Source organism: Acartia tonsa, chromosome 8 (assembly GCF_053477335.1).
Source record: "Acartia tonsa isolate MP-2025a chromosome 8, ASM5347733v1, whole genome shotgun sequence".
NCBI lineage: Eukaryota > Metazoa > Arthropoda > Copepoda > Calanoida > Acartiidae > Acartia > Acartia tonsa.
In genome coordinates, this window is record NC_137267.1 from 48,023,649 (window position 1) to 48,050,393 (window position 26,745).

Consider the following 26,745-nt stretch of genomic DNA (forward strand, 5'->3'; position numbering starts at 1 on the left):
AAGAATATGATTCTCTGTTATTAAAAACAGTGTTTTTTTTAAATTAAAATTTACAGAAAGGGCAATTTGTATATCATCATTGGGAATGTAAATCAATTTATGCCATTGTCTTGTCCCTTTAGATCACTGACATTGATATTAGTATGCTTTAGTTTATAGTTTTTTTATTTACAGAATATTAATACTTGTCAATGTTCAAGCAAAAAAGAAATATCTTTAAATTTTGAATTTAAGATAAATTGAGAGAAGAAATGAAAATTAATCTTCACATATCTTCGCAAAATCTCTTGCAATCTTTTATCTATATAATCAGGGCGAGAAAAAATATATTTTCTCGTATTCATTCGAATCCGGTGGATAGGAACCGGTTCTCATCCATACAAAAAAAAAAAAATATGTCTAGCATCGTATCATATACAGCTTTTCACGAATATAAAAATGTACAATCATAAGATTAAAACCATTTTTTTAGCCCCGAGGTGCCAAAGGCACCGGCTAAAACTGGTACATTATTGTACATTCTATATCCGCAGAAAGCTGTTTATAATACGATGCGAGAAATAACTATTCCAGTATGAATTCAAAACCGATAAATGTCCGCTGGATTAGAACTGGTTCATTGCCATTCTGAAAAATTGTATATAGAATGATATTAAAGAAAATAAAATTTTTCATGAAAACTAAAACAAAAAAATCCTAAAATTAATTCCAGTTTTGTTAGACCAGGTTTTCAGCCCCTCGGGTCTAACAAACTGATTTGAATAATTTTTCATTTAATATTCACGGAATATGATTTCACAGGGATCTATTCAAATTATTCAAATTGTTCAAGGAATAAGAGACCTGACGAAACTATTTGTGGATTAGTTTTACCATTTTACTATAAACAGAATTGGTGCCAAAAAATATTTATTCTCCAATAAAGTTTCCCTGTATCCATTAGAAATATTCCATTTTCTAAATGACAGATAAATGGTGGGTTGTAAAGGAATAGACAATGGCCGATAAATTAATGTACAATGATCCCCAATGAAGATACACAAAATTTCCCATTCTGTATATTACAATTAGAGGTTGAAACGTTTGGACACTTAACTTAATGAATTAAACAATCAAAATTCAATAATAGTCCCCAAAGTTGGTAAGCCAACGAATAAGAAAATGTTATTATAAAACTTTGGGTACTTGTAAAATTAACAGACCCCATTGTCCCCTCCCTCCCTGGTGATATGTCTGAAGAAGGAAGACACAAAATAGAAATATTTCACATAATAGATACCTACATTATGGAACAAGGATGACAACATCCATAAAAGCGAAGCACTGAAACGGTAGGACAAAGCAAACGGACATTAACATTTGTATAGTGTCAGAACTGAATAATCAGAATATAATTGTAAGTAAATTTGTTAAAAAACGGCTGGATACAGGATAATGTTTATGGACATATTTACATTTTCAGGACCTAATTATAGAGTTGCTTCGCTTATAACATTATACTTTGTTGTCTAGGAATCAATATACCAAAAATCAGATCAATCGGATGATTAGATCACATGAAAATTTGTTGTTAAAAAAGTAAAAAAATCGACATGTTTAAAATGGACGTACGGACATTCTGGTAATGATTATAGAGTTGCTACGCTTTCTAAATCGTACCTAACTACTTAAGGAATCACCATGCAAAGTTTTAAATCGATAGTACAATTCTAACATGCCTAAATTAACGAAAAAAAGGTATCCGTTACAGACGGACGGACGGACGGACCGATCCTAATTATAGAGAAGCTTCGTCTTTAAAAAATAAAAAAGCTGCAATTGTCAGAAGTTTGTTTTAAACTCCAACAAAATCGTTTAAAATATACCTATGTGAATAGAAAAAGTTGAATATTGAGAATATTTAAATATAGCTGATTTAGCCATTTAAATCTTATCAATGAATAAAATCGTGGGTGTACAGTACAACCAGGAATCTAAAGGGATAAGACAATGGCCGACAAATTGATGTACATCCCTAATGATGCTCCACAAAATATTACAATTAGTGTTGTAGATTACAATTAGTGGTTGAAACATTTGGATAGTCAACTTTATCAATCAAAATTCACTAAAAGTCCCAAAAGGTATAAAGCCATCGAATAAAAAAACATAATTATAAAACTTTGGGGACTTTGTGGTGTTCAACTATGTCCGCAACAAAAATTTAAATTTTTTTTTTTTTGGGGGGGGGAGTGTCAACCCCTTCACAAATGATTGTATGAACTGCAGTGGTGTGGGGAATATTCCCTGAAAAGTTAATCCCAATTTGTCCAAAAGTTGGTGAGATCTTTGGCTGCATTCAGACATACGGACAGACATTATTCTTCTTCATATTATACTACAGGTGAAGGAAATAAATAATTTGTAAATTATTTATTAAAAGGGGTAGTTTCACGAAATGCATTTGAACATAATTTAGTGAACCCCATATTTTTTCCTGGTTAATTCGTTAAATTACATTTATATGGCATATATTTGAAAGAATTTTAATTTTCTACCACGTAGTTTTTAAAATATCAAGACTTGAAAATCGTCTTTATAAATTGCATTTATCACAAAAAGACGATTTTCAAGTCTTGATAGTTTTAAAACTACGTGGTAGAAAATTGAAATTCTTTCAATTATATGCCATATAAATATAGTTTAACCCATTAACTAGCAAAACATATGGGGTTCACTAAATCATGTTCAAATGCATTTCGTGAAACTACCCCTTTGATCATGGATGTAGAATATCGGAGGATATTATGACAGGGGATATTTAGGTTGCTTACATGGACATAATTTATTGGTCAGTTCATTCATCCAGTCGGAGGATAGGGGATCATTATTTCAGCCAGCTGCAAGTTTCACTTTATTAAAGTACATGAAAATCTGGCGTAAGATCCAATTAATAATAAATTCATTATAAATAGTTACCTAGACAAGAATTGAGATGGACACAGCGTCTGATGTAATTAATCAACTTCATCTGTTGGTAGAATGTCAGATCCATTTCCTTGAAAATAAAGTTTAATTATTCATTATCTACTAGCGGCTATGCCCCCTAGAGGCCTCTAGGGGCACTAGAAGGAGGACACAGCGTCTGATCAACTTTATCTGTTGGTAGAATGTCAGGTTCATTTCCTTGAAAATAAATTTCCTTTCATTTAATTTTTATTGTCGGAGTTGGGGGGTAAGGGGTTAAAGGGGTGATTACCCCACCCCCACAAAAATACCGCAGGCACCTCCAAATTTTTTTTTACATATATTTGATTTTTCCCTCTATTTGGATATTTGGACAATGACAGATAAATTGATGTACAGTACTAATGATTATACACAAAATTGCATTTTTGTAGATTACAATAAGTGGTTGAAACGTTTTGACACTCAACTCAATGAACCACACAATCAAATTTCAATAAAAGTCCCCAAAGTTGTTAAGCAAAAACGTTCTTGTAAATCTTTGGAGACTATACTAAACATAAAAAGGCCAATGTCACCTCCCTCCCTGAATTGTACTTGCTTTAGTTTGACAAAATCAAATCCATGAACCTGGACCATATGGTTGAACAAGTCTGTGTTGAATGAATAGCTGGCAACACAAAAACAGTCAAATAATGCAGGTACCTGTTTCAGCTTGACAAAATCAAAACCATGAATCTGGACCATATGGTTGAACAAGTCTGTGTTGAAGCAATAGCTGGCAACACAAAAACAGTCAAATAATGAAGGTACCTGTTTCAGCTTGACAAAATCAAAACCATGAATCTGGACCATATGGTTGAACAAGTCTGTGTTGAAGCAATAGCTGGCAACACAAAAACAGTCAAATAATGAAGGTACCTGTTTCAGCTTGACAAAATCAAAACCATGAATCTGGACCATATGGTTGAACAAGTCTGTGTTGAAGCAATAGCTGGCAACACAAAAACAGTCAAATAATGAAGGTACCTGTTTCAGCTTGACAAAATCAAAACCATGAATCTGACCATATGGTTGAACAAGTCTATGTTGAAGCAATAGCTGGCAACACAAAAACAGTCAAAAAATGTAGGTACCTGTTTCAGCTTGACAAAATCAAATCCATGAATCTGGATCATATGGTTGAACAAGTCTGTGTTGAAGGAATAGCTGGCAACACAAAAACAGTCAAATAATGTAGGTACCTGTTTCAGCTTGACAAAATCAAAACCATGAATCTGGACCATATGGTTGAACAAGTCTGTGTTGAAGGAATAGCTGACAACACAAAAACAGTCAAATAATGCAGGTACCTGTTTCAGCTTGACAAAATCAAATCCATGAATCTGGACCATGTGGTTGAAGAGGTCAGTGTTATGGGAATAGCTGGCAACACAAAACAGACAAATAATGTAGGTACCTGCTTTAGTTTGACAAAATCAAATCCATGGATCTGGACCATGTGGTTGAACAGGTCAGTGTTATGGGAATAGCTGGCAACACAAAATAGACAAATAACCTGTGCCACAAAATGGTTCACATATTTAATGATCAATTAAGGCCAGGAAAGGTATAAAAAATTCATAAAAGCTTCTATTTCTTACATTTAATTTGAAAAACAGTTATTACATCGTATTATAGAAAGTGTTCCGCGGATATTAAAATAAAAAAATTACAAAAATTAAAACCAGTTTTGTTAACACTGAAGGGGCCGAAGGCATGGGCTAACAAAGAGGCATTCAAAATTACTATTTTTGTAAATATTATTAATAAATTATCTGTAACACGATGCTATTCATGATTTTTCAGAATGGCTGAGAATTGGTTCTAATCCAGCGGATATTAATCGGTTTCAAAGCCACACTGGAAACATAAATATGTGTGAATAACCATTCCTTTCCAAGGTTATCTCTCCAATTACCCCACTCATGGTTATCATCCTGTAATCAATCACACAAAAATATTATTTTAGAGTATATATCCCTTCCCTAGATCCAGCATGGACGTCCAAGCTTTTTATTTAGAGAGGGGTAAAATGAAGGGTTTCGACTTTTGAGGGCATAAGGATGTATGTGACTGAGTATGTATGTTTGTTCCGAAGGATCTCGCCAACCGATGAACCGATATGGTTCTCCTTTACAATGTAGATACCCATAGGTTGGGGGAAAGTTTACACCTTATATTGGGTAGGGTACCAAAAATTCTCCCAAAGAAATCGCCTATAGAACCCCCCCCCCCCCCTACCTCTAGTGGCCTAGAGGGGCCAACGGTAGCCGCTTTTTTTAAAAGACATTATTTCATATTATTTAGTAAAGAATAAAAAGCCATTATTTAATAATAACCAATATGGATAAATAAAAAAGATATTTTTGTGTGTCCTTTCCACATCCAAACATTTGGTCATAATTATCAGTTTGACTTAATAAAAGAATTTGACTAGAAGATTACATCCAACTTTACGGAAAATACGCGAAAATTTTGGTCATAATTAATAAAGAACAGTTTGAAATATTAAAAGCATTCGACTAAAAGGCTATATTCATCTTTACGGAAAATACGCGAAAAAAAATGGTTAAATAAAAATTCTATTTTTGTGTGTCCTGCCTTTTCCAAGCCAATACAGGAATGACGGACGAACATACAAACTAAATCCCAGAGTAGCTTCGCAATTAATATTTTTTTTGTGTGTCCTGCCTTTTCGACGTCAAAACCGGAAGTAATCTCTTCTTCGGCCGGATCTCTGCAATTTTATATAACCATTATGGACGTACGGACAGTCATACAGTACAACAAAATAATAAAAAAAACCGCGGCATTAATGAATGCGTGCCTTTAGTTTGAGTATGGTCCTCACTGCATCATATTAAAGACATTAAAAATCTAAAATTTCAATCAAAAGTCCCCAAAGTTTTAGTGCCACATATAAGTAAACTTTGTTAAAATACTTTGGGAACTAGTGTAATAAACAGCACATTCCTGCCATTATCTTCCTTATTTGAACGAAAACTATCGTATGTATATAATATCCTATTTATAAATAATATTACTTTTTCTCAAAAGACTTTAATATTTTCCACTATCTTAATTATATATTTTGCTTAGAGTTCAAATAAGAATTTTTCTATGATAAAAAGGGGCTCTACCATTCTACAGCATACACAAGTATAACATTCCCTAAAAGGGGGATGTAACTGACGCCTTTTGGATAAAGGGAGGGTGGGAGGGGTGCTCAGTAAACACTTGATGAACCGTTTTGGACTTTAATGGACATTAACTAGGTAACTTTTTAAGAAGTCGCCACCACCCTGCCTATCTCCCCCAAGAGATGGGTTTTCATAAAAAAGAATGCCGCGTTTTTTCGACAATTCTCAGACAAATTGATTGATTGAAAGAAGACGATATCGTCTTCGTTCAAACAATCATTATTATGAAAAGCCCTGTAGGATTTCAACAGAGTATACAAATTAAAAATTTAAAATTTTAAAATTATTATTCTAGCCATTTGTATAATGTCTAATACAGCTCTAAAAATATGCTGTAGTTAATATGCAGCAAAAATTGATTGAAGATAATTTGTTTTTCTTCTATGAAGGCCGTACCTACAAAAGCAAAATAATTAAATAAATAGTTGTATACTCTGTTTAAATTTCGCGAATCGAAAAAATGCGGCATTCTTTTTATGAAAACCCATTTAAGGGGCTTGAAGACCGTCTAAAAATGAATCTAACCTCAACTTTTTTCCCATTTTTTATAGATATAAACTAACTTTATATTTAAAAGTCATCAACAAGATTTTTAATTTATTTATTTAAACGCAGAAGACCTTTCGATTTAAAAAAAAAACAATCTCTGATATAAATATTAAATAAAATTACGACAATATTACCTGGATATATCTTCCCAGGTACGACCAAACTCAAGATAATTCACTGAAAAAAAAGGTTGTTTTATTATCCTGGTATATAAAGTACGCTTTTTTTTATCTGTAGCGAGGAATCTCGCTACCGACGAACCGATATAGTTCTCCTTTACAGTATAGCTTTTTATAGATCCAGGAAGGGTTTTTAATCCGCCCAATGATCCCCCCCCCCCAAAAAAAAAAAAGTTTGATTTCCAACATTATCATTTTTTTTCCGGATCATGAAAAAAAAACGCAGTAGCGGGCTTCGTCGTTTTTTCATAGTAGCTTTTCTCCTATTTCTAGCCCCAGCGGGGCAATCTAAACATTTACCTAACCTTCATTACCTATTAAAAAAACCTATGAAAATACGGAAAAGTCAGTTTTTCTTTCCATGATCCATTTTTCCTTTTATAAAAGTAACAGGATGTTTGTGAATCTATCTGTGTGTACCGAAGGATCTCGCTAACCACTGAACCGATACAATTCTCTTTTTTAGGTGTGGGTCTTGGTTGGTTTATGACTTTTTTCTTGAAAGTCGGACGGGGGGAAGGCATGATCTCCCCTCCCCACTTCAAGTGCCCTAAGGGCGCAACCGTGAGTGTAAAACTTTTCTCGTATTCATTCGAATCCGGTGGATAAAAACCGGTTCTCATCCATACGAGAAAACTATGTCTAGCATCGTATTATATGAATCCAGCTTTCTACGAATATAAAAATTTACAATAATAAGATTAAAACCAGTTTATTTTAGCCGATGCCTTCGGTACCTCGGGTCTAAAAAAACTGGTTTTAATCTTATAATTGTACGTTCTATATCCGCGGAAAGCTGTTTATAATACGATGCGAGAAATAACTATTACAAAACTAGTTACTAAAAGTAAAAATGCCTTTAACGGCCGGGATCTAAAAGGGATAAGACAATGGTCGATAAATTAATATACATCCCCAGTAATAATAAACAAAATTACCCCTTCTGTAGATTACATTTAGTAGTAGAAACGATTGGTCACTCAACTTTATGAACCTCAAAATTCAATAAAAGTCCCCAAGGTTATTAATCCAACAAAAAAGCAATCCGTATTATTAAACTTTTGGGACTAGTGTACTAAACAGTCCAATGTCCCCTCCCTCCCTGATTTATTTAGAAAAGTAAAGTCTATATTTAGATAATATATTCTCAATCATAGGATTTTCAGGCTTTATCGAGGATAAGAGAAAAATAATAAAACTTTCTTGCGAATAGATAATGGATTAAAATACGTGGATATATTGACAAGGGAAAAAATTGGCGTCAATTTAGGTTGCTAAAATAAACCTTATTTAATGGTTAGTTCGTTCATCCAATAGGGGATCGGGTCAAGGGTACCATTATTTTAGCTAGCTGCGAGCATCAATTTATCTGAGTACATTAAAATCTGGTGCAATATCCAAGTATAATAATATATCGATTGCTGTGCTACAAAAGTATTACCTACCTATAATGTAGAATACGTCATATTCTTTATTTTGCAGATTTAACTTTTTATGTCCTTTTTTTCTTAAGCGGTTAGCGAGATCCTTCGGTACAAACAGACATACAGACAGACATCCTGTTACTTTATTATAAGGATACAAAAAGCTTACCTATGTAGAAAACATCATATTCTTTATTTTGCAGATTTAACTTTTTATATAATTTTTTCCTCAGCAGTTAACGAGATATTTCAGTACAAACAGACATACAGACAGACATCCTGTTACTTTATTATAAGGATACAAAAAGCTTACCTATGTAGAAAACATCATATTCTTTATTTTGCGGATTTAACTTTTTTTCTTAAGCGGTTACCGAGATCCTTCGGTACAAACAGACATACAGACAGACAGACATTCTGTTACTTTATTAATAAGAATACAAAATGCTTACCTATGTAGAAGACATCATATTCTTTATTTTGCGGATTTAACTTTTTTTCTTAAGCGGTTACCGAGATCCTTCGGTACAAACAGACATACAGACAGACAGACATTCTGTTACTTTATTAATAAGAATACATAATGCTTACCTATGTAGAAGACATCATATTCTTTATTTGCGGATTTAACTTCTTTGGCGGTTAGCGAGGTCCTTCGGTACAAACAGACATACAGACAGATATCGTGTTACTTTATTAATAAGGATACAAAAAGCTTACCTATGTAGAAGACATCATATTCTTTATTTTGCAGATTTAACTTTTTATGTCCTTTTTTTCTTCAGCGGTTAGCGAGATCCTTCAGTACAAACAGACATCCAGGCAAACATCGTGTTACTTTATTAATAAGAATACAAAATGCTTACCTATGTAGAAGACATCATATTCTTTATTCTGCGGATTTAACCTCTTATGTCCCTTTTTTTCTTAAGCGGTTAGCGAGATCCTTCAGTACAAACAGACATACAGACACCCTGTTATTTTATTAATAAGGATACAATGTCCTTACCTATGTAGAAGACATCATATTCTTTATTCTGCGGATTTAACCGCTTGTGTCCCTTTTTCCGCATATGCTCCTTCAACACATCTCGACTCTACTCGTGATTAATGTTTTGATTTCCACGAATATTAAAATGAAAAATTATAAGGTTAAAAGAAGTTTTGTAAACCCCGAGAGACTTGGGCCGGGCAGAGACCGAAAAAAATAGGAATTAATTTAATGATTTTATTTTAATATGCTTGTAAAATTGCTATACATGATTTTTTTCAGTATGGCAGAGAACCGGTTCTAATCTAATGGATATTAATGGGTTTAGAAGCCATAATAAATAAAAATAATTATTATTGCTTAATTTTCTAAAAGAAAAATAATTCTATCGATTTAAATCAAGTATGATTATAATTACTGACTTAGTGCTTTATCTAAAAAAATAGTTATAAACCTTCCCGGGACCTATTAGAAGCTACCCTGTTAAGGAGAATCCGATCGGTTAAGCGTTTAGCGAGATCCTTCGGTACAAACACACAAACATACAGACAGACATCCTGTTACTTAAGTATAAGGATGTTATTGCTGTTCTACCCATATAAAACAATGATGATTTATTTAACAGGATGTCTATCTGTAGATTAAGATCTCGCTAATCGCAGGACCGACATGGTTCTCATTTACAGTGAAGATTCATATAGATCCAGGGAGGGTGTAAACTCTATTTGTGGTGAATGACTACACCGGCCTTCTAAGATAAATATTCCCTACAAAAAATTTATATTTTTTTTTTTATAACTTTCCCCCACGACCCTTCCTCAAGTGCCCCTAGAGGCATAACCGCTGAAAATCAGATACTTTTGTATAATCAAATATTTTAAAACATAATTCCTTGAATGTTTTTCCACAGAAGAGGCAGACTAGAGTCGAAAGCTTCTCTTGAAGAACATCTAGGAACTAAAATAATGGGGTTATTTTTTGCGTAGTTTCCATAAAGATGCGTGTTAGTGTGGTATCCGCCTAGGTTTAATGGCAGACACCAGAGTTCAAATGACTACGGCAGTGCGACAGACGTGGACACCTATACTATAGAGAAGCTACGCTTCTCTAGCAATCACTAAATAATAAACAGAGTCTATTCAGTTGTTCCTTTATTCAGGGTCTAAGGTTTACTAAAGTTATATACAACAAACAATAAATACACAGATAGGAATAAGTAATCATAAACAGAATCAATATAATACATATACAATAGTCAGTTTGGGCAATAATGATCCCCCATCCCTGGAAAGGGTGGGGGGGAATTAACAATACAGCTTAACCATAATAAGGCTGTCAGAATCTATCATTAATTTTAGGCATAGGGAGGGGGTCGGCAGACCCCTTCCCCAGGACTCGGGGGAGGGCCCTCGGCCCTTCCCCGAACCCAGGTCAGGGTTGCCATAGGCATGGCTCACGGTTGCCGAATACCACAACTCTCCCCTCGGAAGGCTGGGAGGGGGTTTCCCTGCCAGACTTCCGACAGTGGTTGAGGCCTTCGGCCCGCTCCTTAGGGCTAATTTATATACAAGCGATAATGATTCAATGGAATCCTAGTGGTGATTTTCAGGGCTGATGGGCCCCCAACGTGGGATAGAAGGTAGAGGCTGGCTTTTGTTGGACATGTAGCTCGGCGCCAGCAGGTGTCAGGTTGGCGTGGGGCACAGCCGCTGCGGGGCCGGTCAGTAACGGAGCATTCTGGTTGTTGTTGGCAGCGGCTGGGGCACTGGCTACCAGGTTGACCGTCTGAGCGACAGCCTGGCCTCCCGAGGGGCCGCGGGGCTTTCCAGAGTGTGGCCCAGGCCTGCCTGGGCGGTCATTCCCGCTATCGGCTGATTGCATGGATACCATTTCCTGGGCTGCTTCCCGACCGATAGGAATGGCATCCCAGTCTACTGAAAAATCCCGGGACTTGGCATGGGTGAGCCTGGCTCTGGCCAAGGCCTTGCGATACAAGGTTGGGTGGTACAGGAATACTTGTGACATCGCGTTCATGGCGGCCCGTACACCTCCTTGTGCGGCTGCCAGGGAAATGATGGTTAAGTCTCCCAGCAGCTTGAGGATCAACAACAGCAGACACAGTATGGCTGCGCCATCTCCCCACTCGTGAATAGCCTGTCTGAACCCAGCCCAGACATCCAGGGTAGCTTCTCCTTCCTCCGCCAGTCGGTCAATATCGTAGGACACGATCCCATGGTCTCCGGTGGCTGAACAGCTACCTTGCTGAACGCATGAGCCATGCGACAGGCCGGTCAGCATGGCGGCCTTATACGCTGGGAACGCTAGCAGCTGCTGCCAGTCGTTCAGCTCAGCCTGCGAATACAAGCCTCCCGAACTGAAGTCATCCCAGGGCTCTGTCAGCAGCTGCTTGGGTGTATCCAGCGGGGGTGGCCTCTTCTTAGGTGCTGGGGTTAGCTCTATCCATCCTTCCTCAGCGTGTACAGTTAGGGGGTAGGTGGAGGAGCAGGGAATTTTGGTGGCGTGGCCGCTATACACCTTTGTCACGGCATCTACAAATCCTGTGGGCTCCACCGGCACCTTGTCCCAACATTTATTGCTCTCCCTGACAACATATTTATTGCGTTGGCAGGTAAGCTGGAGCAATACATCTCCCCTCAACACAGAGAACGTGCTCCCCTGGACACGCACCGGCTGGGCCGGGTCTAGTTGCTGGAGCTTCCAGCAATTGGCCGCTACTTCTTCTGCTGCGGTGCTTCTCATTCGAGTTTCCAGGGTAAATCCGATGTAACCTGCATGTATCTGGGCCTGCAGGGGGACATCCACGTCCCTGGCCGATACTCTGGGCAGCGCTGCCGCGGCCGGGTCGGCTGCCACGAACAATGCTGGGTGGTTGGTGGCATGGGCCTCAAAGTCGCAGTTCACTATTGAGGTGGGGGTAGTCATGTTGATGAAGAATTGGGCTTGATGGTCAACCAGAAACGCATCCATCACCAGGCTGGGCTGGAGGCTGCGGATCAGCCTCAAGGGGCAATCCCTCCCCAGGTGGTCCCACACGTAGGTGGCCTCTCCAGTGATGCAGGACAGCTCGGAATGGGGACACTCTAGGGTCAGGTGGTCAGACTGGGACTCCACCCGTCCATTCTCGACTACGTAGGTCTCTTCCTTGACCAGCAGCCGTCGCTCCTGGAGCACTAATTCATTGCGGTACAGCTGGCCCTCGAAATGGACGTCCTCCCCTTCACAACCCACCCCCTCGGGGCTGTTGACCAAAGCACCCACCATATCGAGGGTGAAGAACAGGGGATGGTTCAGCTGGGTCTTGCCTGGCAGAGTGTAGACTCGGTTCCTGGCCAGGTCTCGGCACGTTTCTGGATCAATCTTGGTTGGCCGCATGAGGGTGGGGACCGAGGTCACCTTGAGGTGGCCCCATACTCCACACCTAAATGTCCACTGGGACACGGTGAGTTGACAGCTATATCCCGTTGTTTCCCTAATCTTGACTTGCTGCAGGACATGTATCTCATGGCCCAAGGGCACCTCCTGGTGTAGCGGCTCCGTGCTACACATCTTCTCCTTGTTGTAGGCTGTGACATGGGTGGGGTTGGCACAGTCCCACCCTACCAGGACATAGCTAGTTGTAGGCCACACGGCTGCGAGCAGTAGGCCCCACAGAACCATCCACCAGTGTGAGAATCTACCAGACAGCCATCGACCTCGCGCACGCATCTGGGGATCCTCGGCTCGGGCCACGGCTGCTTCTTGGGGCTGGACACTGCTAGGCTGCTCCTGGCAAGATATAAATTTCCATTGAGCGTTATCTTTGGGTGCCCGGGGCATCCCGATACCCTCCCCAATGACAGACTGACAGGCGACTGGCGCCTGCCTGGGTGTCGGCTCCCCTAGCCCCAAGGGGTCCCTTCCCTTGTCCATGGCATGCCCAGTGGCATGGGGCTGGAGTGCGTGTGGCACAGGCTTGCCCTGTATTACATCCCTCCCCTGCCCTAGGAACTCAGGTGCATGTGGCACAGGCAAGTCCTTATAATCCCAAATTTCAATCTCCCCAGCCTCTGGTGCGGGAGGCACAGGCAAGGCTGGAGGGTTACAATACTTTGGATACAATACATTTGTCAAATTTAACTTATCCTGGCTCAGTTGGGAATGGTGGGCAGCTGGGTTCCCTCGGCTGGCAGGGGGCGCTGGATGGTGTATGGCTGGGCTCTCCCTACGGGCTGGTGGCGCTGGCTGGTGGATAGCTGGACCCTCCCTGTTGGCTGGTGGCGCTGGCTGACTGGGGGTGACGGATGTCACCCCTCCCTCTGGGGCTGCTGGCTCGTTCCAGGATCCAGGTATCTCGGTGGCGGCGACGGTTGTCGCCCCAGGCACCAGGGTGGGGGCGCTGGATAGCACCCCCCAGTCATCGCAGGTGGCGGCGGCGGTTGCCGCCCCAGACATCAGCTTGGGGGTGCGGGGGCGCACCTCTCGTCCTTCCCAGGTGGTGGCGCCGGATGGCGCCCCATACATCGACTCCGATGCGCTGGCTAGCGCCTCTCGCCTCTCTCGCTCAGCGGCCGCCAGGGCCTCCCCGTACACCGTCTCAGTGGCGCTGGGTAGCGCCCCTCCACTCTTGCTGGGTAGACTCGGTCTGGCAGGCCCCATCATGTTGAGGCTGAAGGGTTGAGGCCTCAGGACTTCTGGCTCTGCAATGTTGGTGGGCTGCACGAACTCCGGTCCCAAGTGATTGAGGCTGAAGCCCAGGCCAACCCGGTTGGGTTCAGCCGCTCCTCCCAGCACGTTGATCCTAGCTGGGACGGTTCCAAACTGCGGCATTCCTTCGGCTCTGCCCGCTGCGTTGGGGGCGGCTGCTTGCTGGAGTGTTGCTGGGGGCGCGCTCCCTTCCATGTTGGCTACTCTGCTGGGCTTTCCTGAGGGAGCGCCCTTGTCAGCGACGCGTCTCCGGCCGGCTACCATGTCCCAGTCAGCCTTGCACTCGGCCGCCGTATGGCCTGCGTAATGGCAACGGTCACATTTGGCAGGACGGTCACGGCGTGGCTGGGTGCGTCTCTCTTCTAGGCTGACCTCCATAGGCGTAGGACAGTCTCGGACTCGGTGGCCTTTCCCATGGCAGCGATAGCAGCGGCCTGGAATCTTGTCATCTGGGGCAACCTTCCCCATCTGGTGGAGACCCGGATCCAAGGCGCCAATCTCCATTGGCTCCGACTCATCATATTGGGGCAACTGGACGCTGGCTGATCCCATGAGCCCGTCGGTGGCGTCCACTAGGCACACACCCTCCTTCAGCTGCTTGGTGATCATTGTGACGGTAAACATGGCTCGCCTCGTGTACTCAGGTACCGAGGCGATCTCATGACCCATCATTTCACGTTTCACATTAGCGTTACGAATGCCACGATTTAATTCGTCTATCAATAACTCAAGGTCCTCGTGGCTATAGGCCTCCCTATACAATGCACACTTTGTGGATATGTATGCTTGTATAGGTTCTGTCGAGTGTTGCCTATAATCTCTGAAGGCTTGCTTCAGGGTCTGAGATTCATAGGCTGGACGAAATAACATTTCACACTCGGCCTTGACTTGTTCGTATGTCAAGGCTTGGCCTGCCTCGCCAAACAGATGAGAGGCCATCTCCGCCGCTTGCCCCGCCAGGGATAGTAAAAGGGCGTTGCGGCGATTTAGTGTGTCATGGGGGGGCACACGGTAAGCCGCCCATGACATTTCGAGTCTCCGGATGTGGGAATTCCAGGATTGCTTGGGCGGTCCTCGATACTCCGGCAGGTTACTCAGCATCAGCTTGCGGTACTCGGCTGGAGCCGGCTGGGGATCATCCTGGAGCCATCCTTGGAGCTGGTCGCCTCCTGGCGCTTGTGGCTGCTCCATCGGGTCAAAGGTTCAGCGGCGGGACACGAAGTTTTAAGTCAATACTATAAGTGGTTTACACTTGAGGCTTTCTAGCCTAGCAGCCAACACTGTTTATCACTAGGTTGGTAGTTTAACTACAAAGATTTAAATTAGGTGTACCTAAAGTACTTGTCACTAGTTTCTGAGTTGTAGAGTAGGCTGGTAGGTGTAGATAGTTGTTGAGGGTCTGAACTGCTGTCAGGAACTGATTTGGTTTTCCTTATCACACTATAGATAGGAGGGAGGGGCTTGCAAGTCTTTTTTTTCTAAAAATATCTCTGTTGGATGCTATGGGGTAGCTCCGCTCCTGTGTGTGTGTGCGTGAAATATCCTTTCCTTGCAACGCGCTTACGCGCCGTCAGATTAGCGCACACAGGTAAAACGCGCACCTATCCCTCAATCCGCTCTCTCATTGGTCCGCTTTGTCTTATTCGTCCGTTGAATTTTTTTGTGCGTCCCAAGCTCTGCTGCGCGACCCGTAAATGGCGCTCTGTTCTCCCGGTCGCTATCTCCACACCGTGGGCGGACTTATTCAAGTGTGGGTAGGAAGGGGGAGCGCGTGAGGGGACGGGGTAAAACCGTCCATTCCCCCCTATGGGAGGGGGGGGTGCTGTAGGTTTGAAGTAACTGTGTGGTGAGGTAATTGTGCCTTTTCCTTAATCCTGAGCTTATTGTTATGTCACCTCAATTGTATTTGCTTCAATTGATGGTGGGCCCCTCCCCTTCCGTTGGGATAAGGGGTGTATTTGTTGTGCTGAAGGCTTGGGGGGTTAGATTGTTTATCAATGCATTGTTATATTACATCTAGGTTCTATTTTTGGCTTTATCACAATACACAACAAATTTGCTTACCAAGCCTGTTCTATTTTTAGCTTTATCACAATACACAACAAATTTGTTTACCAAGCCTTGCTCATAAATCTATTGTTCAGCCTTCACACTAGGGTGGTAATCCCTAAAATGTGATATAATATCTGTTTTTTCTAGATGGGTGGCTGCGCTGTAGCCTCTCAGGATACTTGGAGTTAACGTAGTTTTTCTTCTGCTTGGTACACTACACTCGTATTTTCGCTCGCAGCTCGCAGCTATTTGGCTTGTTTCAGCCTGTCGGCGGCAGGGAATGTCCTGTCCTGCAGCGCCCTGTATCCGAATCCGGCTGGTGGCGGCAGGGAATGTCCCTTCCTGCAGCGCCGCTGGTTCGGATCCTGCTATCTCTTGCAGTAAATGTTGGCCTATTTTCAGCCATTTGCACTTATTTGGCCTGTTTCAGCCCGTCCGCAGGCCTGTTTCAGCCCTTGAGCGCTCAATTCTCCGTTAGATGTCGGCGCTTCTCGCGGTTCTCCGTCAAGTTTCGTTGCTCTCCGCAGTCTCTCGTCCGATTTCGCTACTCTCCGCAGCTCGGGTTCCGCCACACTTAGTGGTCTTTTGCTAGGTTTCGCTTCCACAACTGCCGGATACAGAGTTAGACCTTGCTATCCAGGGTGGGTAATTCAGGTTGCTTGTGTCAGTTTTGCCAGTTTCACTGCTGGGAGTACCTTAGCCTCAGCTGCGCGTCTGCTCTACACTTGTGGTTTGCCGTAATCTCACACAGCTGTCACCAAAAGTTGTGGTATCCGCCTAGGTTTAATGGCAGACACCAGAGTTCAAATGACTACGGCAGTGCGACAGACGTGGACACCTATACTATAGAGAAGCTACGCTTCTCTAGCAATCACTAAATAATAAACAGAGTCTATTCAGTTGTTCCTTTATTCAGGGTCTAAGGTTTACTAAAGTTATATACAACAAACAATAAATACACAGATAGGAATAAGTAATCATACACAGAATCAATATAATACATATACAATAGTCAGTTTGGGCAATAATGATCCCCCATCCCTGGAAAGGGTGGGGGGGAATTAACAATACAGCTTAACCATAATAAGGCTGTCAGAATCTATCATTAATTTTAGGCATAGGGAGGGGGTCGGCAGACCCCTTCCCCAGGACTCAGGGGAGGGCCCTCGGCCCTTCCCCGAACCCAGGTCAGGGTTGCCATAGGCATGGCTCACGGTTGCCGAATACCACATTAGCATTTAGTCAAATGCGCTTATTAAGTCAAACTTTTCTTAATTATGGTCATTTCATATATACGTATACATTTGGTCAAAATCAAGAACACCCTAAAATTATTTATAAACATGAAATATTTAACTGCTCTTAACAAAGAGAGATATAAGGCTTTACCTACTTATTACAAAATTATAACTGTTCCTGAGATATTGCTTGACACGAGAAATGATAATTATTTACCCAGTGATCTAAAGGGATAAGACAATGGCCTATATATCGATGTTAATTCTCAATAATATACAAAATTTAACTTTCTGTAGATTACAATTAATGATTGAAACAATTTGAAAACCAATCAAAATTTAATCTAAGTACCCAAAGTAAAAACCAACTAATAGGAAAACGTTATAATAGAACTTTGGGGACTAGTGTAGTATACAGTCCAACATCCTCTTCCTCATTCATAATTACCTTATTGACAAAAACCAGATTAGCCGGCTGTCCCACACTGAAGTTATGGTCAAAGGCCATGTGATCAAACAAATCCGCGTGTCGCTCAAACTCCTAAATATGGCCTGTATGAAAACAATGTGTGAATACACATTACTGCACACTTCCTTCCTTTTAGGAAACTTCCATTAGGGAAGAATATCAAATCTAAATGATTGGGTATCATTAAAAGCCATGTGATCACAAAAATCTGCGTGTCGCTCAAACTCCTAAATATGGCCTGTATGAAAACAATGTGTGAATAAGCATTACTGCATACTTCCTATCTTATAGAAAACTACCATAAGGGAAGAAAATCAAATCTAAATCAAATAAATCTTATGCTGAAGTTATGGTCAAACAAATCCGCGTGATGCTCAAACTCCTAAATGATTGGGTACCATTAAACTCCAGAATGATTGGGTACCATTAAACTCCAGAATGATTGGGTACCATTAAAAGCCATGTGATCAAAAAAATCCGCGTGACTCTCAAATTTCTAAATGATTGTTTGTTTGTAAACAATACTGAAAACGGCCATAACACGCAAATACAAAGAATATCTTAAAATAGAGATTTTAAGATATCCTATTATATAAATTATTAAGGTTTTTTTTGTCTGAAGCAAAAGATCTTGATAACTACTAAACTGATCGAATTCTCCTTTTAGGAAAGCTTCACAAAGGTCCTGGAACGGTTTTGAGCTATTTTATGTTTAGATTGAAAACAAAGCCCAAAGATGCTTTGGACACAACCGCTAGTACATTATATTTTGCATAATTTAAAACCTTTTCGAGTACAGGTACAAAAATTGAGATAAATGAATTTGTAGCTGACCTTAATATTTTTAAATTCAAAATAGAAATATTTTCACCTGATTGCTTCCTTTCAATATTTACAAAAACGAAATCTAGCAAAATTTAGAAAAAAATGAAATAACTGTCTTAGTTCATCGAAATTAACAAAACATTAAAGGTATGTTTTAGTATGATTAGATATTTAGTATTAGCGGATTCGCCCCTAGCCTCTAGGGGCTTTGCCCCATGAGGTAGTTTTAAAAAAGATAAAAAAATATTTCTAGTGCTCCGAACCATACTCTCCCTCCCAATTTTTTTTGAGATGGGGGGAGAGAATTTCTTTTTTGGGGGGGTTGGGGTGTCCCACCCCCCAAGAAAATAGCTTAAAACCACCACAGGACCAATAGGTATACACCCTGAAGAGTAGAATCCGATCGGTTTAGTGGTTACCGAGATCTTATGGGACAGACGGACGGAAAGACATCAAGCTAATTTGTATTATAGATAAGTAGCTTTTTTATTGAAGGTCTCTAACGAACGGACACAAAAAATTTTAAGTAACAATTCTTATATTTTTGTAAATATACGATCTTAGATTATCAAAGAAATGAAGGAGGTTGAAGTTTTAGAACACTTACAGCGTGTTTAATAAACTGACGTAAATAATATTTTGATGTTAATACGAGTAAACAAATTAAAAATCATCTCATAAAATCGATATATGATAACTTGGATGTTAAATCATATTTTCGCATACCCTAAAAATAGTTCTTCCGGCTGGCTAATATACTGATACCCCACGTTAACCTATCCCCCCACCTCCTACTAAAAGAAAATACTAACCAATAAATGAGTAGTACCTGAAGTAGCAACCAAATTTATCGACAAAATTTCCCCTGTCATAATATCCAAATATATTATATTCATTCATGAATTTCTTTACAAACTTAAATTAAATTATCTTATTGTTAAAAGCAAAGCTTTTCTATAATTAGGGTCGGTCCGTTCGTAACGGATAGCTTTTTTCGTTAATTTATGCATGTTAGAATTGTCCTATCGATTTCAAACTTTACATGGTGATTTCTTTAGTAGTTAGGTACGATTTAGAAAGCGTAGCAACTCTATAATCATTACCAGAATGTCCGTACGTCCATTTTAAACATGTCGATTTTTTTACTTTTTTAAAAACAAATTTTCATGTAATCTAATCATCCGATTGATCTGATTTTTGGTATATTAATTCCTGGGACAACAAAGTATAATGCTATAAGCGAAGCAACTCTACAATCAAGTCCTAAAAATGTAAGTATGTCCATAAACATTATCCTGAATCAAGCAGTTTTCAACAAATTTACTTACAATTTTGCTTCGACTCGTATACATTTATATTCTGATTATTCAGTTTTGACACTATACAAGTGTTAATGTCAGTTTGTCCTACCGTTTCAGTGCTTCGCTTTTATGGTTGTTGTAGATTACCTGTCTACAAAAAAGGCAAGTTCTATGAAAGTCTTTGCTGTTGTTCTCCTGCTCATGGATTCTACAAAAAAAATTATATACAATCCTTATAATAAAGTAACAGGATGTTTGCTTGTCTGTCTGTCTGCACCTAAGGATCTCGCTAACCACTAAACCTACAGGACACCTTCTCATAGGTCCTGGGAAGGATTATTACTATTTTAGGGGAGGATACCACCACACTCCCAAGTGTTATTCTCCTAGTGGAATCTAAAAATATTTTATATACAATACATACAAAATACAATGATGTCTATCTGTCTGTCTGAAGTTCAGAAAAGGCAAGTTCTATGAAAGTCTTTGCTGTTGTTATCTCCTCTTCATGGGTTCTAAAAATATTTTCTATACAATCCTTATAATGAAGTAACATGATCTCTGTCAGTCTGTCTTTACAGGGAATCTTCTCATGGATCCTGGGAAGGTTTAAAACTATTTTGGGGAAATAATGAAAGTCCCCAATGTTGTTAAGCTGACAAATAAGAACACGTCCTTAAAAAACTATGGGGATATAATGAAAGTCCCCAATGTTGTTAAGCTGACAAATAAGAACACGTCCTTAAAAAACTATGGGGACTAGTGTAATAAACAGCCCAATGTTCTCTCCATCCCTGTGTTAAGCCACAGCCCTGCGGGTTCCTTGGTTTACCTGCTAGAAATCACAAGTTTCTCTTGGCTTTGAAAGAAGACCTTAGCACCCGTTCCAGCCTGGCCATCTGTAACTGTTGCCTGAGCTGTTTATCCTCTGGTATGACTAGTAGTGTACAAACTTTTAAACCAATAATTATGTTTACCTGAGCACCCGTTCCAGCCTGTCCATCTGTAACTGTTGCCTGAGCTGTTTATCCTCTGGAATGACATCAGACAGCATAGAGAACTCGCGTATTTCACCTTCACCGTCTGCAGGATTTATATTTGTAAGCAGGGAGGGAGGGGACATTGTGCTTTTTTATTACACTAGTCCTCAAAGTTTTATAATAACGTTTTCTTATTCATTGGCTTAACAACTATGGGGACTTTTACTGAATTTTGATTAGTTAGTTCATTAAGTTAAGTGTTCAAACGTTTTAACCAATAATTATAATCTACATAATGGTAATTTTTAAGTATTATCAATGAGAATGTATATAAATTTATCGGCCAATGTCTTATCCCTTTAGATCCCTGACATAATACACAAATAAATTTCCTGTTGTCTGTTGGCTATTCCCCGTCATTTCAGATGCCATAGTTAGTCGCAGGGGAGATTCTGTATCTCTGATATTATTAAAGTTTACCACCTCTATAATTCTTTAAATTACTCATGCCAAGTTTCAGAGTGCAATTCGGATTCTATTGCCCAGTTCACAACCTTAACAAGTACAACCAACAAATATCGTTATAAAATCGGTCAACCTAAAGCTTCTATAGGTCGACCTAAAATTTCCAGAGGTCGACCTTTGTCTTTTGTGAACTGGGCTTATGTGTCATTTATGAATAGATTACGAGAGGGTTGCATTAACTGCCCCCCCCCCTTCCCTTATTTTCCAGTATGGCTTCGAAACCGAATAATATCCGGTTATTAGCACCGGTTCTTAGCCATACTACAAAATCATGTATCGCACAGTATTACAGGCAATTTCCACGAATATTAAAATAAAATTATAAGATCTCAACACCTGTTTTGCTAGCACCGAGGGGCAACCACTTGAAAACAGTTGTAAACCTTACCAGAACCTTTCCATAGCGGCAGCGAGATCCTTCGGTACATACCTACAGACAGACGTCCTGTTACTTTTAATTTCTCAATTAGAATGGCAAACTTTCCTAACAGGAGCTTTGATGGAGATACAATATTCTGTCAGGGGCCGGTAACTGAACTTTTGTTTCCAGTACCTGAAATAAGTTCAGCATGGCTGAGAACAGGTTCTAATCCAGCGGATAATAATCGGTTTCAAAGCCATACTGAAATAGTGATTTATCGCATCGTATCATAGACAGCCTTATATACAGCGGATATCAAAATGAAAAGTTTCGTCTGCTAGCAAATTGCTTTCTGTTCTTTTGTGGGGACCCGGCTGTGTTTACATTTTAAAATTTAGACGCTATTGGCTCATTTCAAAGGCTAAATACAAAATCGGGACAGAGTCCACGCTCTTTGGGCAGAGTTACATATAACTCATGCTGTTCGTATAGTTTAATTTCCCTTCTTAAGCCTTCTGTAATAAAAGCCCCGTCGCCTTTTTATTTTACAAAGAGATGAAAAATGTCTAATTTTGTACTGTGCATTCTTAAAATAATATAAATAAGCAAATCTTTGATAATTTATTTCCTAGAAAGAAACTTGTTTTATACCTAATTTAAGTTTATATAACTTTCTTATTTTTAATTAATTCCTCTGATATTAAACTTTAGTTGTAAATAAAATTACAAAGTTTTTATTACATTTGTTTATGTAAGAAGTTTTTTATTTGCTATTTACAATGGATAGGCATAAACACAAAATTATTTAAATTAGGGGGGGGGGGGGGGGAGTGCCAATTCTTTTAACCGATACATAGAAAATAAGCCTAAAAAAGAGCTTTCTTAGCATGGTAGTTTGCTTTTTCACTTAATGGAACTTTGACAAAAAAAACGGTGAAGAAACCCTTGAGCTGCCTTAAAACTGCCATCGTCTGGTAATATCTCTGAGGGTAATATTCAAGTTTTTACAGTTTTACTTCTTTTTAAAAGCGAAGCTTTTCTATAATTAAGGTCGGTCCGTCCGTCCGTCCAAGATAGATAACTTTTATTCGTTAATTTAGGCATGTTAGAATTGTTCTATCGATTTCAAACTTTGCATGATGATTCCTGTAGTAGTTAGGGACGATTTAGAAAGTTTAGCAACTCTATAATCATTACCAGAATGTCCGTACGTCCATTTTAAACATGTTGATTTTTTTACTCTTTTAACAACAAAATTTTATGTGATCTAATCATCCGATTGATCTGATTTTTGGTATATTGATTCCTGGGACAACAAAGAACAATATTATAAGCGAAGCAACTCTATAATCAAGTCCTAAAAATGTAAGTATGTCCATAAACATTATCCTGTATCAAGCAGTTTTTCAACAAAGAGGGAGGTCATTTTCTAGTAAATCCCGTAAAGGTGTGTGTTATAAGGCCTAAAACTAGTAGTAGAACGATAAGGTGCTCTATATATTTGTATTTCCTATTGAATTGAACAATAGGGAAGAATTTTTTTTTTTTTTTTTGATAACCGTACCTGGAATATCTAAGAAATTTCTATCAAACGCTTTGTTTGGCTCAAACTGACACAAATAAAAAAAATATAATTATAATAAATCAACCTGTAAAGAATGACTTCTTCCTTTGTTTAATGGTATAGATTGTTCTTAACCTTACCTTGTACCTATAGAAAACATTATTATCATAATTATATTTTTTTAAAATTTTTGTCAGTTTGAGCCAAACAAAGCGTTTGATAGAAATTTCGTATTTTTTGAAGATATTCCAGGTACGGTTATCAAAAAAAAAAAAAAAAAATTCCCTATTGTTCTATTCAATAGGGAATACAAATATATAGAGCACCTTATCGTTCTACTACTATTTTTAGGCCTTATAACACACACCTTTACGGGATTTACTAGAAAATGACCTCTCCCTTTATTAACAACTTTGCTTCGACTCTTATTCTTTTTATATTCAGATTATTCAGTTCAGACACTATACAAGTGTTAATGTCCGTTTGTCCTACCGTTTCAGTGCTTCGCTTTTATAGATGTTGTCATCCTTGTTCATTTATACTTCTTCATATTCTACAGTTTTCACATATAAAACATCTTTAAAGTACATTCAAATAGGCATGTTTCCAACCCTTTTCAAGAAAGAATTGCATTATTTTATTACTTTTCTACATTTTTTAGGATCTAGTTATTTTATATAGCATTTCAGCTTCTCATCTTTTAATTAAGTCATTTACCTCTCCCTTGTTTGCTTATTAAAAATATAAAGAAACTTAATATTCGTTCTTAATTTAATTTGTGTTGTTTATCTCAACAATAAAATTAAATTAGTATCTTTTTATTGCCTAGCCTGATGTACTGTGAAAGGCTGGCTACCAGATGTATATCAGCTATTCTCTAATACTGACCTGATGTACTGTGAACGGTTGGCTACCAGATGTATATCAGCTATTCTATGATACTGACCTGATGTACTGTGGAAGGTTGGCTACCAGATGTATATCAGCTATTCTATGATACTGACCTGATGTACTGTGGAAGGTTGGCTACCAGATGTATATCAGCTATTCTATGATACTGACCTGATGTACTGTGGAAGGTTGACTACCAGATGTACATATATCAGCTATTCTCTAATACTGACCTGATGTACTGTGGAAGGTTGACTACCAGATGTATATCAGCTATTCTATGATACTGACCTGATGTACTGTGGAAGGTTGGCTACCAGATGAATATCACCAATAACAACACTGTGATCCATGAGAAGGTGTTTTAGAAGATTTTCTTTCCCATCTTTGTCTGTTTGATTTAAATGTATGTAACTAGTATAGCAGGGAGGGAGGGGACATTGGGCTGTTTGTTACACTAGTCCCCAAAGTTTAATGATAACATTTTCTTGTTCAATAACAACTTTGGGGACTTATGATTGGCTGGTTCATTAAGTTTACTCTATTATCTCTTAACTTGATTTACTAAAAATAAAAATGTAGAAAATTAGCTAATAGGTACCTATAAAATGTAGGTATAACATTTATATTCATTCCTTGGGTGTCCTTTGGGTAGGGTAAAAATCCACCACCGTAAATTTTAAATTTCTTATCACATAGAAGACATTCTATTTCCTAAAAAATAATAGTTATTTATCGCATCGTATTAAAGACAGCTTTCCGCGGATAGTAAAGAGTAAAAATAGTTGTGTTAGCCCCAAGGGGCCTAAGGCCGAGACTTACAAAATTTGTATTATTTTTTTGTGATTTTTATTTTAATATTCGTGGAAAATTGTCTGTAACACGATACTATACATGATTTTTCAGTCTGGCTGAGAATCGGTTCTAAACCAGCGGATATTAATCGGTTTCGTAGACATACTGGAATAGTTATTTATCGCATCGTAGACAGCTTTCCACGAATATTAAAATCATAAAATTAAAACCAGCTAGAGGCCAAAGAGGCCGACGGACAAAGTAAATTATATACTGGAATCTAATTGTTACAGAGAATCTTTAGTACACAACAAATCAACCTTTAATCTTGAATAGCAGCTGAGAAAATAACATTACATTACCACCATGGCGTTCAGAACTGACTGACAGACAGACAGACAGACAGACAGACAAAGTGAATTATAGAAGATATTTTACCTCTTCTTCAAATGTAAATTTATCATTCTCTTGAGGGTCGGGCAGGCGTAGGGCCTCCAGTATTGGCTTATTCATTATTATTCTATGTACAGACAAATATCATGGATCTAAAGGGATAAGACAATGGTAGGCACAGGGCCTCCAGTATTGGCTTATTCATTATTATTCTATGTACAGACAGATATCAGGGATCTAAAGGGATAAGACAATGGTAGGCATAGGGCCTCCAGCTTGGTTTGTTCATTATTATTCTATGTACATACCAATATCAGGGATCTAAAGGGATAAGACAATGGTAGGCACAGGGCCTCCAGTATTGGCTTGTTCATTATTATTCTAGGTACAGACAAATATCATGGATCTAAAGGGATAAGACAATGGTAGGCACAGGGCCTCCAGTATTATTGGCTTATTCATTATTATTCTATGTACAGACAAATATCATGGATCTAAAGGGATAAGACAATGGTAGGCACAGGGCCTCCAGCTTGGTTTGTTCATTATTATTCTAGGTACAGTCAAATATCATGGATCTAAATGGATAAGACAATGGTAGGCACAGGGCCTCCAGTATTGGCTTATTCATTATTATTCTATGTACAGACAGATATCAGGGATCTAAAGGGATAAGACAATGGTAGGCATAGGGCCTCCAGCTTGGTTTGTTCATTATTATTCTATGTACATACCAATATCAGGGATCTAAAGGGATAAGACAATGGTAGGCACAGGGCCTCCAGTATTGGCTTGTTCATTATTATTCTAGGTACAGACAAATATCATGGATCTAAAGGGATAAGACAATGGTAGGCACAGGGCCTCCAGTATTGGCTTGTTCATTATTATTCTATGTACAGACAAATATCATGGATCTAAAGGGATAAGACAATGGTAGGCACAGGGCCTCCAGTATTGGCTTGTTCATTATTATTCTAGGTACAGACAAATATCATGGATCTAAAGGGATAAGACAATGGTAGGCATAGGGCCTCCAGCTTGGTTTGTTCATTATTATTCTAGGTACAGTCAAATATCATGGATCTAAATGGATAAGACAATGGTAGGCACAGGGCCTCCAGTATTGGCTTGTTCATTATTATTCTTTGTACAGACAAATATCAGGGATCTAAAGGGATAAGACAATGGTAGGCACAGGGCCTCCAGCTTGGTTTGTTCATTATTATTCTATGTACAGACAAATATCATGGATCTAAAGGGATAAGACAATGGTAGGCACAGGGCCTCCAGTATTGGCTTATTCATTATTATTC

General features: G+C 39.2%; 1 protein-coding gene across 1 annotated transcript in view; it reads right to left on the reverse strand.

The window, feature by feature from the left end:
• The window catches only part of LOC145327176 (zinc finger protein 277), a 34,898-nt gene that overhangs the window by 6,530 nt on the left and 1,623 nt on the right, over nt 1-26,745 (reverse strand). Inside the window, exons 2-16 of the mRNA XM_080170745.1 lie at nt 25,475-25,557; nt 24,877-24,955; nt 24,533-24,632; nt 21,910-21,978; nt 21,293-21,360; nt 20,898-21,003; nt 20,068-20,128; nt 17,774-17,866; nt 10,223-10,288; nt 9,350-9,437; nt 6,872-6,914; nt 5,680-5,725; nt 4,880-4,925; nt 4,406-4,503; nt 2,959-3,037 (exon numbers count right to left, since the gene is read on the reverse strand). Coding sequence (XP_080026871.1) covers nt 2,959-3,037; nt 4,406-4,503; nt 4,880-4,925; nt 5,680-5,725; nt 6,872-6,914; nt 9,350-9,437; nt 10,223-10,288; nt 17,774-17,866; nt 20,068-20,128; nt 20,898-21,003; nt 21,293-21,360; nt 21,910-21,978; nt 24,533-24,632; nt 24,877-24,955; nt 25,475-25,549 — 1,117 coding nt within the window. The 5' untranslated portion in view covers nt 25,550-25,557. The remainder of the gene's footprint in view (nt 1-2,958; nt 3,038-4,405; nt 4,504-4,879; nt 4,926-5,679; nt 5,726-6,871; nt 6,915-9,349; nt 9,438-10,222; nt 10,289-17,773; nt 17,867-20,067; nt 20,129-20,897; nt 21,004-21,292; nt 21,361-21,909; nt 21,979-24,532; nt 24,633-24,876; nt 24,956-25,474; nt 25,558-26,745) is intronic.